General features: G+C 27.5%; 1 protein-coding gene across 1 annotated transcript in view; it reads left to right on the forward strand.

Moving 5' to 3' along the window:
- LOC122269256 (tyrosine phosphatase IA-2) overlaps nucleotides 1-13,454 on the forward strand; it is a 336,473-nt gene that overhangs the window by 210,848 nt on the left and 112,171 nt on the right. Inside the window, exon 13 of the mRNA XM_071188254.1 lies at nucleotides 1,752-1,819. Within this exon, the coding sequence (XP_071044355.1) occupies nucleotides 1,752-1,819 (68 nt within the window). The remainder of the gene's footprint in view (nucleotides 1-1,751; nucleotides 1,820-13,454) is intronic.

A 13,454-nucleotide genomic window follows, 5' to 3' on the forward strand; every position in this document is an offset into this window, starting at 1 on the left:
CTTTAAGACTGTAGCGCAACTAGAAATTTTTTGCTGGTTTGGGGGGGGGGGTTAGTTGTCACTAAATTAAGATAAATATTTAATTAAATTAATTAATGTATTTAAAGTAAGTAAGTAAAAATTAAATTTTAAGTCAACTCAATAATTTGACCTCCCAAGCTCTTCTGGTTGCACGTCTGCCTTAAGGACCCGTTTATTACGAGCACTCGGATTTAACGAGTACATGTTACGGTCCCTTTGTGTTCGTTATAAACGAGTTCGACTGTATATATATATATATATATATATTCAAGGACTCAAAAACAGGTGCCCATTTTTAAACTTATCAGACGTAAATGAAAAGAAGCAAAATTGATATGAAATCTAAAACGAGCGTTGAGCGATTGAGTATTGAACGATCTTTGAGCGCTTGAAACATGTCGACTATTACTTCCAATTCGTATATTTTTGAAGCGAATGAAGTTTTTAACCAAGTAATATATTACAGCTTCAGTTTCTTGGGATCATTTATTTAATACCTTGCGATAGTTACGAGGAAATAAAACTCACTTTTCAGGCAAGTAATTTGTTGTATGATACCCACTGGCGACACATAATTCCCCATTGTCAGGAGTTTGTTTTTCACTGATATTGGAATAATTGATAAGTAATTTAGTGATTTCTATCTTATTTGATAATAAAAGAAACTTTATTAGGAGTCTTATGTAAAATAAGAGAGAATTTTAATAAGAAAATATCTGTAAAAAAGGCAGGAAAAATATTCAAGATATATTTACAGAAATAAAGAGAGACTGACTCTGTAAATAATTTCCCCTCTTTTGCAAGGCTCAGCCTTCTAGCCTTGAAATCACGGTAACAATAAGTTTTGGGAAATACCAATCATTAAAACATAGTTAGAGCAAGAACAACCCGATCAGACTGGCATCTCTTAATGTGAAGAATTAAATCTCGGCTGAAACCAGTATTGGCGAAGACTCAACTCACCGCATTAATTCAGTGGCTGTTTACTTATAAAATAAACAGCAATACATTGAACTATAGATAAAAGAAATTTCACCTTTAAAATTATTTCTCTGCAAGAAAAACAACAAAAAAAAACGATGTTTTTCGTAACTTTGTTTAAAAAAAAAAAAAAAAAAGAGCTCGTTTATATGTATTTAAAGAAGAACTTACGAAATTTAGCTTGCTTATATCAGTACTTTTTAATGATTTTTTTTTTTTAAATTTTTTTTTTGCATTGTATGATTTTTATTAATATTATAAGATTATGATATTAACAGTAATATATTGAAATGTATAAAAGAAATTTCAACTTTAAAATGATTTCTCTTTAAAAAAAAAAAAAAAAACGGTGTTTTTCGTAACTTTGTTTAAAAAATACGAATGTATTTAAAATAGAACTCAAGTAATTTTGCTTGCTTTTATATCAGTATTTTTATTGATTTTTTGCAATGTATAATTTTTATTAATATTATAAGATTATAATATTAACAGTAATACATTGAAATATATAAAAGAAATTTCAACTTTAAAATGATTTTTCTTCAAAAAAAAATTTTTTTTTTCGTAACTTTCGAAAGTTCTTTTATATGTATTTAGAATAGAACTTACGTAATTTAGCTTGGTATTATATCAGTATTTTTAATGATTTTTTTGCATTGCATGATTTTTATTAATATTATAAGATTATGATATTGCAAATAGGAATAAATATTTATCAAATATTAAAAAATTTTATTTTTCATTTGTAGAAGAGCATTCTTCTCATCTTCGTGAATTAACTGGTTTGACAATAGAAGCAGCAGGCATCGGTGACAAAGTAAGTCTTCATAACAATTTTGATCTCTTAAAAACACGCACACACATGAGTATGTTTCTACAGGCATAAAAACGTATACAGATATAAGGAAAATGATTTTAATTGTAAATTATGTAAATTGACTCAGTGTTTTTAAGATAAATTTGCCGAATGTAACTAATAAAATGTTAAAACTGAATATAACGCTAAATTATTCAATGTTAGTGATAAAATCATTGATTAATTCCTAATATTTAAATTTTATGTTGATTCAAATCCTACTTTCTACATTATTAAAAAAGGTGATTTTGAAAAACTTATTTCAAAAGACACACACGAACATCTCAAAATTGGCTCGTATGTTGCCTTTTTTTACGTAATATTTTTATTACGACCCAACAAAAATTTTAATATAGAGACCTAAAAAACCGTCCTCAATGTAGGTTAATCATGGGCTTTTACAATTACGTGACTACCGATTCAAACTATGTTAAACTCAAAATTGAAAATGAGTACTGTTTCAACTCTGTAAAATATTTTCGTGTATTTTAAATCATACATTACACCAAAGTAGTGCACCACTAAGTGTTCCATTACTCTAAGAATGTTCTTTTACTCTTGTAAAGAAGCCGCTACCTTCTTCCGTATTCAATAGCAATTTATAATTACATTAAGGTAAGATTTTCTTAAGAGTCTGTAAAGTTATATTGGTGATATAGAATATATAAAATAAGAATCCTTAACTTAGAATGCATGTATACATTAATTCTTAAAAAATAAATTAGCTAGTAAATTAAGCATACGTATAGCACACAAAGAGAAGGAAAGATGAATCCAAAATAAGCTTACCAGAACGAAAAAAATTTTAAAAAAATAATACATGATAGAATTACTAAATACGGTTCATAGAGTTTTAGAAATTAAAATATTATTAATCTCATTTTTTATTTTTTTATTTAACCGTCGTTCGGGTATACGACTTCTAATGTTCAAATCCGTAGCCCTGTTATTTTGAACCCAATCCAGAAGACAAGTGAACTCCTGGCATTTTAAAGGTAACCTTTTGTTTTCGATGTATTGTAACGTCGAAGACTTCCACTAACTCACTCTAACTTGTATTCATATGTAAACAATCTACAAATAATATCAAAGCTCAGCGACATCAGTGCTTTTGTGAGAGAGAATAATTCTCGTTTGATGCGAATGAGTTATAAGTGTTATAAGTGTTAAATAAAAACATTATAAGTGTTTTTATTTAAATTTAACCCTTTAAATTGTATATGAATCTCGATTTATTTTTTAATCTGAATTAAAATGTTCCTTCAGTTTTTCTTTAATTTGGCTAAAATTATATTATTAGGCATATTACACCACAATTTTTACCGTGAAGAAATGAGGGCGGATTGAGAGTTTACTATTATTTTCTTTTTCTTCCAGAATGCATAAATAAATTTTAATTTTTTTTTAAATTGCAATCTAACAGAAAAAATTTTACTCATTTGTTTAGAGAAGAACTACATTTTTTTTCACCTTTAAGACTTCATTTAAAAAAAAATCTATGCATGAATTCACTTATTTACGACGTATGCCGGAATTACGCAAGGGGCAATTTATCAGGTAATTTGATAACCCTAGTTCACCTTCCGAATTCCATTTTAAAGGGCTTAGAACATGAATTTTTTTAAATTGGATTTTGTTTCCATCAATCGTTAAATTACTCATCCAAAATCCCATTAGATTTATAAATGCGAATCTTGTGTTAAGTGAAAGAAATACTGTACAGATATAAAGCGCATTATAGCCATAGATAAGAAAAGCCTTTAGCAATTTGCTATTAATGGAGTCAATTAAGCTAATTTAGGTATCATGTATATGAATTGGATGGGGAAGGGAAGTTTTGGATTTGATTTGTGAATAAGAGGGTGACATTGAAAGCTGAGCACCATTTTTACAAGAATCAATTTACTTTAACAAAATACAATTTATTTAATGCATTATTCCAATATATTGTGCTAAACTATTAAAAATATGAACTTAGTTAAATGCAATGAAACAATTAGTGATGAATGGATTACTTTATATAAAAGTTAAATGTTTTAATTTTTGACGTTATCATTATATCTCCTAAAAAACAAATTTTAGAAGAAATTCTTTGAAAGAATCAAAGGGGAAGTTTTAGAATAATATTTGTCGTTGTCTGAAGCATGTTTTACAAAACTCATACTATTTAAGCTGTTGCTGCTGTTGAGAAAAAAAAATTTAGTCAGACTTAAAAAAAATATTGTTAAATTTACCGTACTTCTGACTCTATAAGAACACCAAAAAGAACGATAATTTTTACCAAAAAGCTTTGGTAACGATAATGGTAAAATTACAATAAAAAAATTATAATATGCGTTCAAATTTAGTAAATGTGAAAAAAGTTGATAATTTTATCATCATACCTTAAAGCATGACTTAAATTTTATTTTATTAAGTTTAGTATTTTTACCAAATGTGTGGTGATAAGAACTATAATTTTTAAAACTAGGATTTCTGATAAACTGTTATAATATGAACAAAAAAAACTGAAAAATTAATGGTTTAAAAACCGTATATTTTGGTTTTATAACAACAAATATGATTTCTTTTACCAAAAATGTTTTTACCTTCCATTACGGAAAATTCACCAGAATTGTTTTCTGTGTTTAAAAATGTTACGTTCAAAACATCAATATCATAATAATAATAAGTTTAAAAATGTCAGTGGATGTCTTTTTTAGCTTCATTTTTCATACTTTCATTTACGTTACTTGTGAAAAACACATTTTCATAACCATGCAAATATGCTTGCATCTCTGCCACCAGGAATTTTTTGACTAATTTTATTAACACCGCAGGCTATTTATTTTAAATAACTAAACAATTTTTCTCTAAATTAAAGTTTAAATGTTCCAGCATAGATTGCTTGCAAATTGTGTATTTGCCACAACTTTACAAAAAAAAAAAACAAAAAAATGGTGAATTTCATATTTTTGAAATGGTTATACATGAAATGTTTTTTTTTTCAATAAGTTTATATGTTTTAAGCAATAAGTTTATATGTTTTTATTTTTATTTTTGATAACATCGGAAATAAATTTACTTTGAATTAGTTTTATAATTCACCTCTATAGAATATTACATATAAGTACATTTCACTATGTACTTTTCCTGAAATTCAAAGAAAATACCTTAGAATCTTCAGAAATATGATTCTGCAAATGTTACAAAACAACATTTAATGTTATTTTTTTAACACTTATCTACATACATAAGAATATTTTGTAATTTGTATGCAAAAGGTTTAAAATTTTATTTTTCTCAGAAATTTTTTTTCGTTATTCACAAATGTAAGAACCTTAATTTACTTACTCACTTTTACAAACTTTATGCTGGTATTGCATACGTAGAAAGTATAAGTCAAACTATAAATTGAACAACATGGATATTCTTTTATAGATACGGATTATTTAAAATCCAGTTAAGTGCAAAAAAGATTAATATTTTCACTCAGAGAGTTTTTCCTTTTCTTCTTCATTCTATTTTACTTTTGTTTCTTTTTTTCACAATATCTTTGATTTTACAGCTTTTTTTATCAATATGCATAACGACTAAATGTACTTTCCTGTTCAGTCTCTCTATTAAAAAATTGTAAGAACTCTCGCTGATGTTTTGGTTGTTCAACTCAACATTTGTTTCATTGCATGAAAAATTAAAAGACTTATAAACCATAAATTAGGAAGGTTTGTTGAAAACACAAAGTACAATGAAATAAAGAAATTAACATTTTGAAAATTGGTTAAACTTGAAGGAAACATCATTTTAGCTACTCTACAAACCACTCCATAGATCACCCAGTTGAAATTAGACATGCTTTTAAGACCATGTGTATTTATGAACGTAGCTTAAGCCTTTATTTGGAATTCCAATTTTTCGAAGGTAATTGCAATTTTAAGCGCTTCGAAATTCTTTTCACTTTTTATTCTCTACGTAACATTTAGTTTTTCTGCCATAAATTTGTAAGACTTAAATTCGATGAAATAATTAAAAAAATAATCCGAGTGGATTATTGGTTTAAAGATTGTCAACTTTTAAACTTGAATAAAAGCAAAATTCCGATCACAGAGATACAGAAATACACAAATTCCGATCACAGAAATACATCTACAGATATGACATTTGACGTGCTGAACGGGTAATTTTCAATCATAAACTAAACACAAGTTTGTTTGTTTTTTTCGAATTTGAATTTGATTGAAAGTTGTTTGAAATTTCTGGAGTCTTTTAGTAATCGCAAATTAATCACGATTATCGAAAAATGCTTGTTAAAAATTCGCTTTGTAGCTTTAAAAAATAGTTAAATGCAAAAAAAAAATCTAAGTACTATTATCTAATTATTTAAGCATTTGAAAAGAAAAAAATATATTTTAGGAAATATGTTTGATTTATTAAATCAACTTATGAAGCAAGCACAGTAAATAGAGTTGAGATATTAAAGTTTGTATTTGATCTACAAGTTGTTAATAAATGGTTCGATTTTTTCGTAAAATAAATATACTCCAAAGATATTCTAATTAAGTCTTTATCTAAAGTCTTTAATGAAATAAGTTTTACTTATACTTAAAGGGGAAAAAATTACTTCATCGTGCTTAAAATAGCAACAAATACTTTATTCTTTGATATTTATTAAACTATAATTAATTTTTAATGGGATATAATCTTTTATTATTTGCTGATCTATTGATAAATAGTGTTTGTTATTCATATCTATTTTCAACATAAGAGTAAATATTAAGTTCTGAGTATAAATATACAAAGTACTGAGAAGCTGTAATTCTTTAAAAGCTCACATAAAACCACATTAAAAGTAAATTTATTTCTGCTCTAATAGCTAATTATTTCTTCAATCCTTTGACAGAAATAGGTTCTTAAGTTTATGCGACATCAACATATTATAAAGCTTCTTATTAATTAAATTTCGTAGAAAATTTTGTCATTAAGAGAGTATTTCTGTCAATATATAATAGTGAACGAATTTAATACATTATTTGGATCTAAATTATTCATTTAGACAATGTCTCCGTATGCACATTTTGTCATTTTTAACTTTGACAAAATCTTTGAGCTTCCTAAAATCTGAAAGTTGATTAATTAAGTACGGGGAAAAAGTCAAAGGAAAGAAAAAAGATATAGTTTATCAGCCTTATTTTCACCGAAAAGAAAGCATTTAAATATGTTAAGATGCTTAGTATTTTTTTTAAAAATAATGATTTATTAACAAAGTACAAAACATTCCCTCTGTCCTTAAACAAACTCAATGAATCGAAAATTTAAATAATAAATGCTATTAAAACAATTAATTACACTACTCCAAAACAATTTTTAATCATCATTTGATTATTTTCATAAATCAATTTTTTTTTAAATTAATTCATAGAACAGAGATTATTAGTTTTGTTGCTTTTGTATCAAATCTCGTATTGTTCACAAGCCACAATACTCTCAAACATCGAATTTCGTAAGCAATTTTTTTTTAAATTTCAATATTTATACATGGAGAAAACACTGTGGTAGAACGACCGCACGGTATGGTAATGAAAGTTCCAACAAAAGAACCAAAATTGTGAGTAATAAAAGCGAAGTAATAAAAGTATTTAAACCATTCATTTTGTAATATTTTCCTTCATATGGTAATGGCTTAATGGAAATTCTAGTTATCAAAATTATTGCTCCTATCACTACTCCAAAATTATTGCTCCATATGTACACTGTTAGACATTTCGAGGAAAAATGATGAAATAACAATTTATTGAATGGTTATTTAATAAATTGTTATTTCATCAATCAAACTTAACAGTTTGATTATCATTTTATTTACGGTAATTTGACTATTTTGATTAAATATGGTAAATATTTAATCAAAATAGTCAAATTACCGTAAATAAAATGATAATCAAACTGTTAAGTTTGAGAAAAACTGTTTATTGACTGAGTTCACCTAATACGGTTAAACAACCAGAATTTTATCTCACCAATTAGAACCACCTAATGAAGCTACTTAGTTCTATGCAACGGCGTACATATCATAGCCAAGCTGGCTTATCTGTCAGTGTCATGACGGGCAGAACTGGAGTTCGAATCCTAGTGGTGACACTGCAGTATTTCTTCAATTTCCTTCACCACATGGAGAATTTCCAGGGTCCGGCACTCTCTAATTACCATCACCTTACGAAAAATCGAGCTCCTGTGCCTAGTTAGATACTTATTTTTTTTACGTTTTTGAAAAATGCTAGTTGTAAATGGTTAAAAAATCGCATGGTTTTATATTCATCGTTTTATAACCATACTTTTTGTAAATGGTTTCAAAACCGTGAAGGAAAAAATTTTTCTTTATTGTAAACTTTACGGTTAATCGGATGAACAGACAGCTGCCATTTATTTTACCATAATTTAGAATGAAAATTTTAACAGTGTAGTAAAAAATTCAAAACTAAAAAATAAATTTAACCGGATAAATGGTTTTCATGCCATGGTCTAGAGTATCATGTGAAGAACTTACCAAATTCTACTACATTTATAAAACTTTATCGCATATTTTAGAACTATATTTTATAGCCAAAACCATTATCAAAACACTTCGGAAGAAATTAGGCGTTCTTATAGAGTCGGAAACACGGTAAATTTTGACATATTCTGGTAGTTCTGACCACACTTTTTTCTCAGTGTAACAATGCATTAGTTTTTGCACAATTTTTTCATTAAACTTGTAAATTACGCAAAAAATTCAACCTTCCATAAAATAATGACGCATTTCTCACACCTGAGAGAACATTCTAATTAAAACGTCATTTCTACCTAAATGAACACGTGATAACACCGGAAGCGTGCTTTAGAAATTCATTCAGACATCCGTTCACCCCTTTTCTAAGAAGTGAATTAGCATTCCATACCTTTTAAATTCATAAGCGAATGAAGACTTCGAGGGCAACGGGAAAGGGAACTTTGTCAAAACGGCGCGTAAAAACTTTTTGAAAACTTCGAACGTGGAACTGACATGAATATAATTAATGTGTGATTCATGAAAACTTGAACAATGAACTCCCATTCCTTTGCCAGATATGCTCAAGCATCCCAGGACACCTTTTCTTGAGAGAATAAAGGGACTCCCAAAGGGTATTAATAGAATTATTTTCTGAGTGAATTAGTTTGAACTGAAGGGCAGGCGATCAATTCATTAAAGTCTAAAAAAATATTTTTTTTTACCGAGATTCGTTATCCCTCTTCCTTACATTCTTCAAATATATTTTTTTATTCATTTTAATTTTCATTCCACAAAAACCAGAACTTATTTTTTGAATATTTCTCATTCAAGTTTACTGAAAACTTTTAAAGGAAATAAGTTGGCACTTTTTTTTCCAAACTTCAAAAAAAAAATAATAATAATCTTTATGGGTTTAGCCTAAAAAGTAAAGCTTTCATATAAAATATAGATTATTAAAAATAATCCAAGATCATAAATATCTTAAACCTCAACAACTTCTAAATTATTTAATAACTTTGATTAAGTTAAAAAACTTGTACCATAGTTTAGGTTACTTGAAAAATAATCTACCAAGTTGGTAGAAAATAAAATTAAACTATTTATTTGCTTTTAAGCAGTTTTTTTTTTATTTTTTCGTTTTCTCTATCTCTTTGGAGACTTGTTTACAGCTTACTTTTTACACGCTTATAAGCAACGTTATTTTTTATGTAAAAACTAGTTTCACTCCCACATCATAATCTACAAAGATATATCATGTATTTGTGATAGTAGTATTTATTAATTAATAACTGAGAAGTATTAAATAATAAGTTTTTAAATAAACCATTCATGAAAGCAACTCAGCATTAGAAATTGTTGATTCGACATGTTGTGAAATAAAATGCAATTCTACTTCTAAACTTACTTAGTATGTTTATCAACAAGAAAACAAACCATAACCGCAGCATTCGCGCGATCAGTCGACTCTGGAATTCGAGCATGTGTCACTTCAATTGAAAACGAGCTCTTTGTCTACTGAGCTAGCACAGCTCTAGTGTCTCATTTCGAAGAAAAATCTTAAAGTAACAGTATTAACTGTTTTTTCTTAGGTATCTTACTTATTTGAATAATATGTATAATAACGATTTAAGTTCAAAACTGTAGTAGCCCAACAGTATAAAATGTTTGGCAACTTATCAAAAAATTATATCTAAGGAAATATATTAATCAGGTAGAGTATAAATTTGGGCAATAAATTCGAAGTGCAGTTTTGCTTAGACGATGTTAAAAACAATAAAGCAATTTCTACAAATAAGAGCAAGAAAAGAAAATATTCGTAAAATAATTTCAAAAAGGCTAGGGTTTCATCGGACAGTTTTAATCAAAAAGCAGAGTGGACTACAAAACAGCATAAAACGTATTTTATATATATATATATATATATATATATATANTTGATCATCACCCATAAATCTACCTGTTTGACCTAACTCAATTCGAATTAATACTCTTATTGCTGTTCCCACTATTGCAGCCCAAGCTCCAAAAATTAAATATAAAGTCCCAATATCTTTATGATTAGTAGAATATAATCATCGCAGTAATATATTTCTTTATAGTTTATGTCTAAAACAATAAATTGCAAGTTTATAATTATATTTAAGAAATCAAACATAGATGATGAACTGTAAATTCATATTAGTAAATATATATATATATATATATATATATGTGAATGGGATATTGTGCTCATTTTTAACGTTGAAAATTGTTTTAATTTGAATCATTATTAAAAGCAAATGTAAGTAACCAAAGTATTTTCAAATTAAGTATAATTAGGATTTCAAAATTTTAATTACTTTGTTTCAGTACTTCAGTAAATATCTAAAACGCTTCCAATTTTCTAAAACTTTTATAATACATTGAATTTTTAAAAAAAAATATTTAAAGTAAAGCTAAACAAAATGTTACAAATAGCAGACAAAAATGAAAACCTAAATAGAATCGTCTAAAACAACAGTTGGATAATGCAAAACAGATAACAGATATTAAAGGGGAAAAAAAATTTTTCTAAAATGCCCACTTTTGAAATGCTTATAAGTCATATAGAAACTTTTATCAGAAAAATAACTTTTCAACCCTTTAAAATCCTAGAATAAATCTGCTATTACGAGTATTTAAAACTTTTAAGTTTTTATCTTCTACTTCTTAAAGAAAACAAAAGAAACTAAAAAATATGTGTCTTCGGGGATTAAAAAAATATTTATCTTTTTTTCAGATCTTTACTTTTTTCTTTGGTATATCACAAATTCTAAGAATTCAGCAGCATTTTCGTGACACTGCGAACGATGTTTACCTCGTTAATCTCATTTTATAAGGTATTGGTTTAAATTGATTTGTGATTCGGGGAAGATTTATTTTAAAAAAAAGTAATATAAAAATACATTTTGTATAAAAATAATCAGCATAGTTTATTAGACAAAACACTGATTATATACTCAAGAAACTTTATAATGTTCCATAATTACATCTAACCATAAATTACTTAATGCTCATAACTTATTTATTGACTCATAATCTAAACCCTGAAAAAGTTATCTTTATTATTTTTATTAACTTTTGGGCATTTTTTATTTTCCTTCATCCTACTCCTTCCATTTCTTATCATATCTTGCAAATGCATATTGCTCTTTCTTAAAGCTCATGCTTGGAATTATGAATTCTAATTTCCAGGTTTTAATTTTGAAGAAGTTAATTTGTGCTCGTGTACTAAGTGTGATCAAAATTAGGAAGAAACCACTGGTTCATTTGATGTATAATGTAAAATATTTGACTTTTGAGACAAGTATTTTGAAAATATATTCTAAAAAGACAATCAAAGAAATTAGAATAAAAGAAAATGTACGTTTTCATAACAACTATCAACACTCCAAATAAAGAGAAAGTTGATTTTGTGCTAGAAATGACTAAAACTCAAAAACGTGAAAAAGGCATAAATAATACCCCATAAACAGGAAAAGAAACAAATTTAATTATTTTGCATTATTTTCATTCTTTTTACGTTGTTTAGCTTCATATAACTATCAACACTTTATCGACTTTTTATTTAATTTAGACCAGTGTTTCCCAAAGTGTGGTACGCGTACCCCCAGGGGTACGGGAACAGCTTAGTGGGGGTACACAATCTTATGCGAAATATCTTGCAACAAACGAAAATTTAAAACAATTTTACTTAAAAACAAAGCTAGCCATTAAAATTTACGATTACTATTTTTGTATCGGCTATTTTTTGAAGAGTTAACAATTAATAATGAGTGCTGTCAATTGCCAGTTGTGATTTTTAACTTTTGTGCAATTTTTTTATCGTGAAAAATAAATTCATTTTCTTATGAGTTTCACACAGAGTTACGAAAAATTGAGAAAGGGTACGCAAAAGTCATAACTTTGGGAAACACTGATTTAGACGAAAAAATTTTGCTTGAAAAAAATTTAAGAAAAAAAAATGAAAAAATTTTTTTTTTGTATTCGTAACAAAAACGTACATATATGTAATTTTTATTTACTTTAATAATCAAATTATTGTAAAAAAGTAAATTTTAAATCACTCTTTTTTTTTACAATCTCAAAACTGTTACCAGCATCAAGATTAACAAAAAAAGGGATACAGAATATTTGGCAAGCTCGGTATTTACGGCATCACAATGCATTTGGGCAATAAGCTCGTGTCGTAACCATAGCGACTGTGCATCACTGTGATGGAGGTTCTAAACTAATTGGTGTGGAGGGAACGGACGAGGGATATCAAAAAAAGGGGGAATGCCCTAGTCATCACTCCCTCTTTTCCCGTGGAAACATCATTGAGGTGTCTGAAAGTAGCCTTAGGATAGTTGACACGGCACGAGAGTGTGAAGAGGAAACGAAATAATAAAACGAATATAGATAGATAAATGATATGGTTGGTGGAAAGAAATACACTAACATTACCAGCTTGAGTGGCAGATAAATATGAAAGTACGGAAACATAAACAACTATTACTCTCGCAAAAGAAGACGTATACAACTTCGTGAATTAGCGGCCAAAGCAGAGGCACAAGGAAGCGTGGAGAGATGTGTATTTTTCTTTTCAAAACGTTTGAACTTGAAGCGAAATTTCTTTATTTTTGTGGTTAAGGTGTTTCAGGGACTATATAAAGCAACACGGAATATTGAAAGTTTTTATTTCGAAGTAAATGAAACAAGTAAATATTTATTGATGAAGATTTTAGGACTTCAGGTCTCGAATCACAATTTCGGCGGTCAAAGCAAAGGGATATGAAACGGTGAGAAGAGGCGCAGTTTTCTTTTCTAAACCTTTGAAACTGAAACGAACTATTCGCTTTTTTCATTGCTTTTGTGGTTAGAATGTTTTGAAATTTAGTGCTTTTAATGATTCTATAAAGCCACAGAGAACTCTGGCAAAACATTTTAGAACAAGTTAATATTAACTGCAAATAAAGTTCAAAAACAAATCTCCTCGATACTCTCACGTCCTGTAAAAAAAATATTATTTGAAAAATACAGCTAGAGAAGTTTTGAGTTTTTCCCCTTTTTATTAGGATTATTCAATTAGTAATT

This window comes from Parasteatoda tepidariorum, chromosome 2, assembly GCF_043381705.1.
Source record: "Parasteatoda tepidariorum isolate YZ-2023 chromosome 2, CAS_Ptep_4.0, whole genome shotgun sequence".
NCBI classification, from domain to species: domain Eukaryota; kingdom Metazoa; phylum Arthropoda; class Arachnida; order Araneae; family Theridiidae; genus Parasteatoda; species Parasteatoda tepidariorum.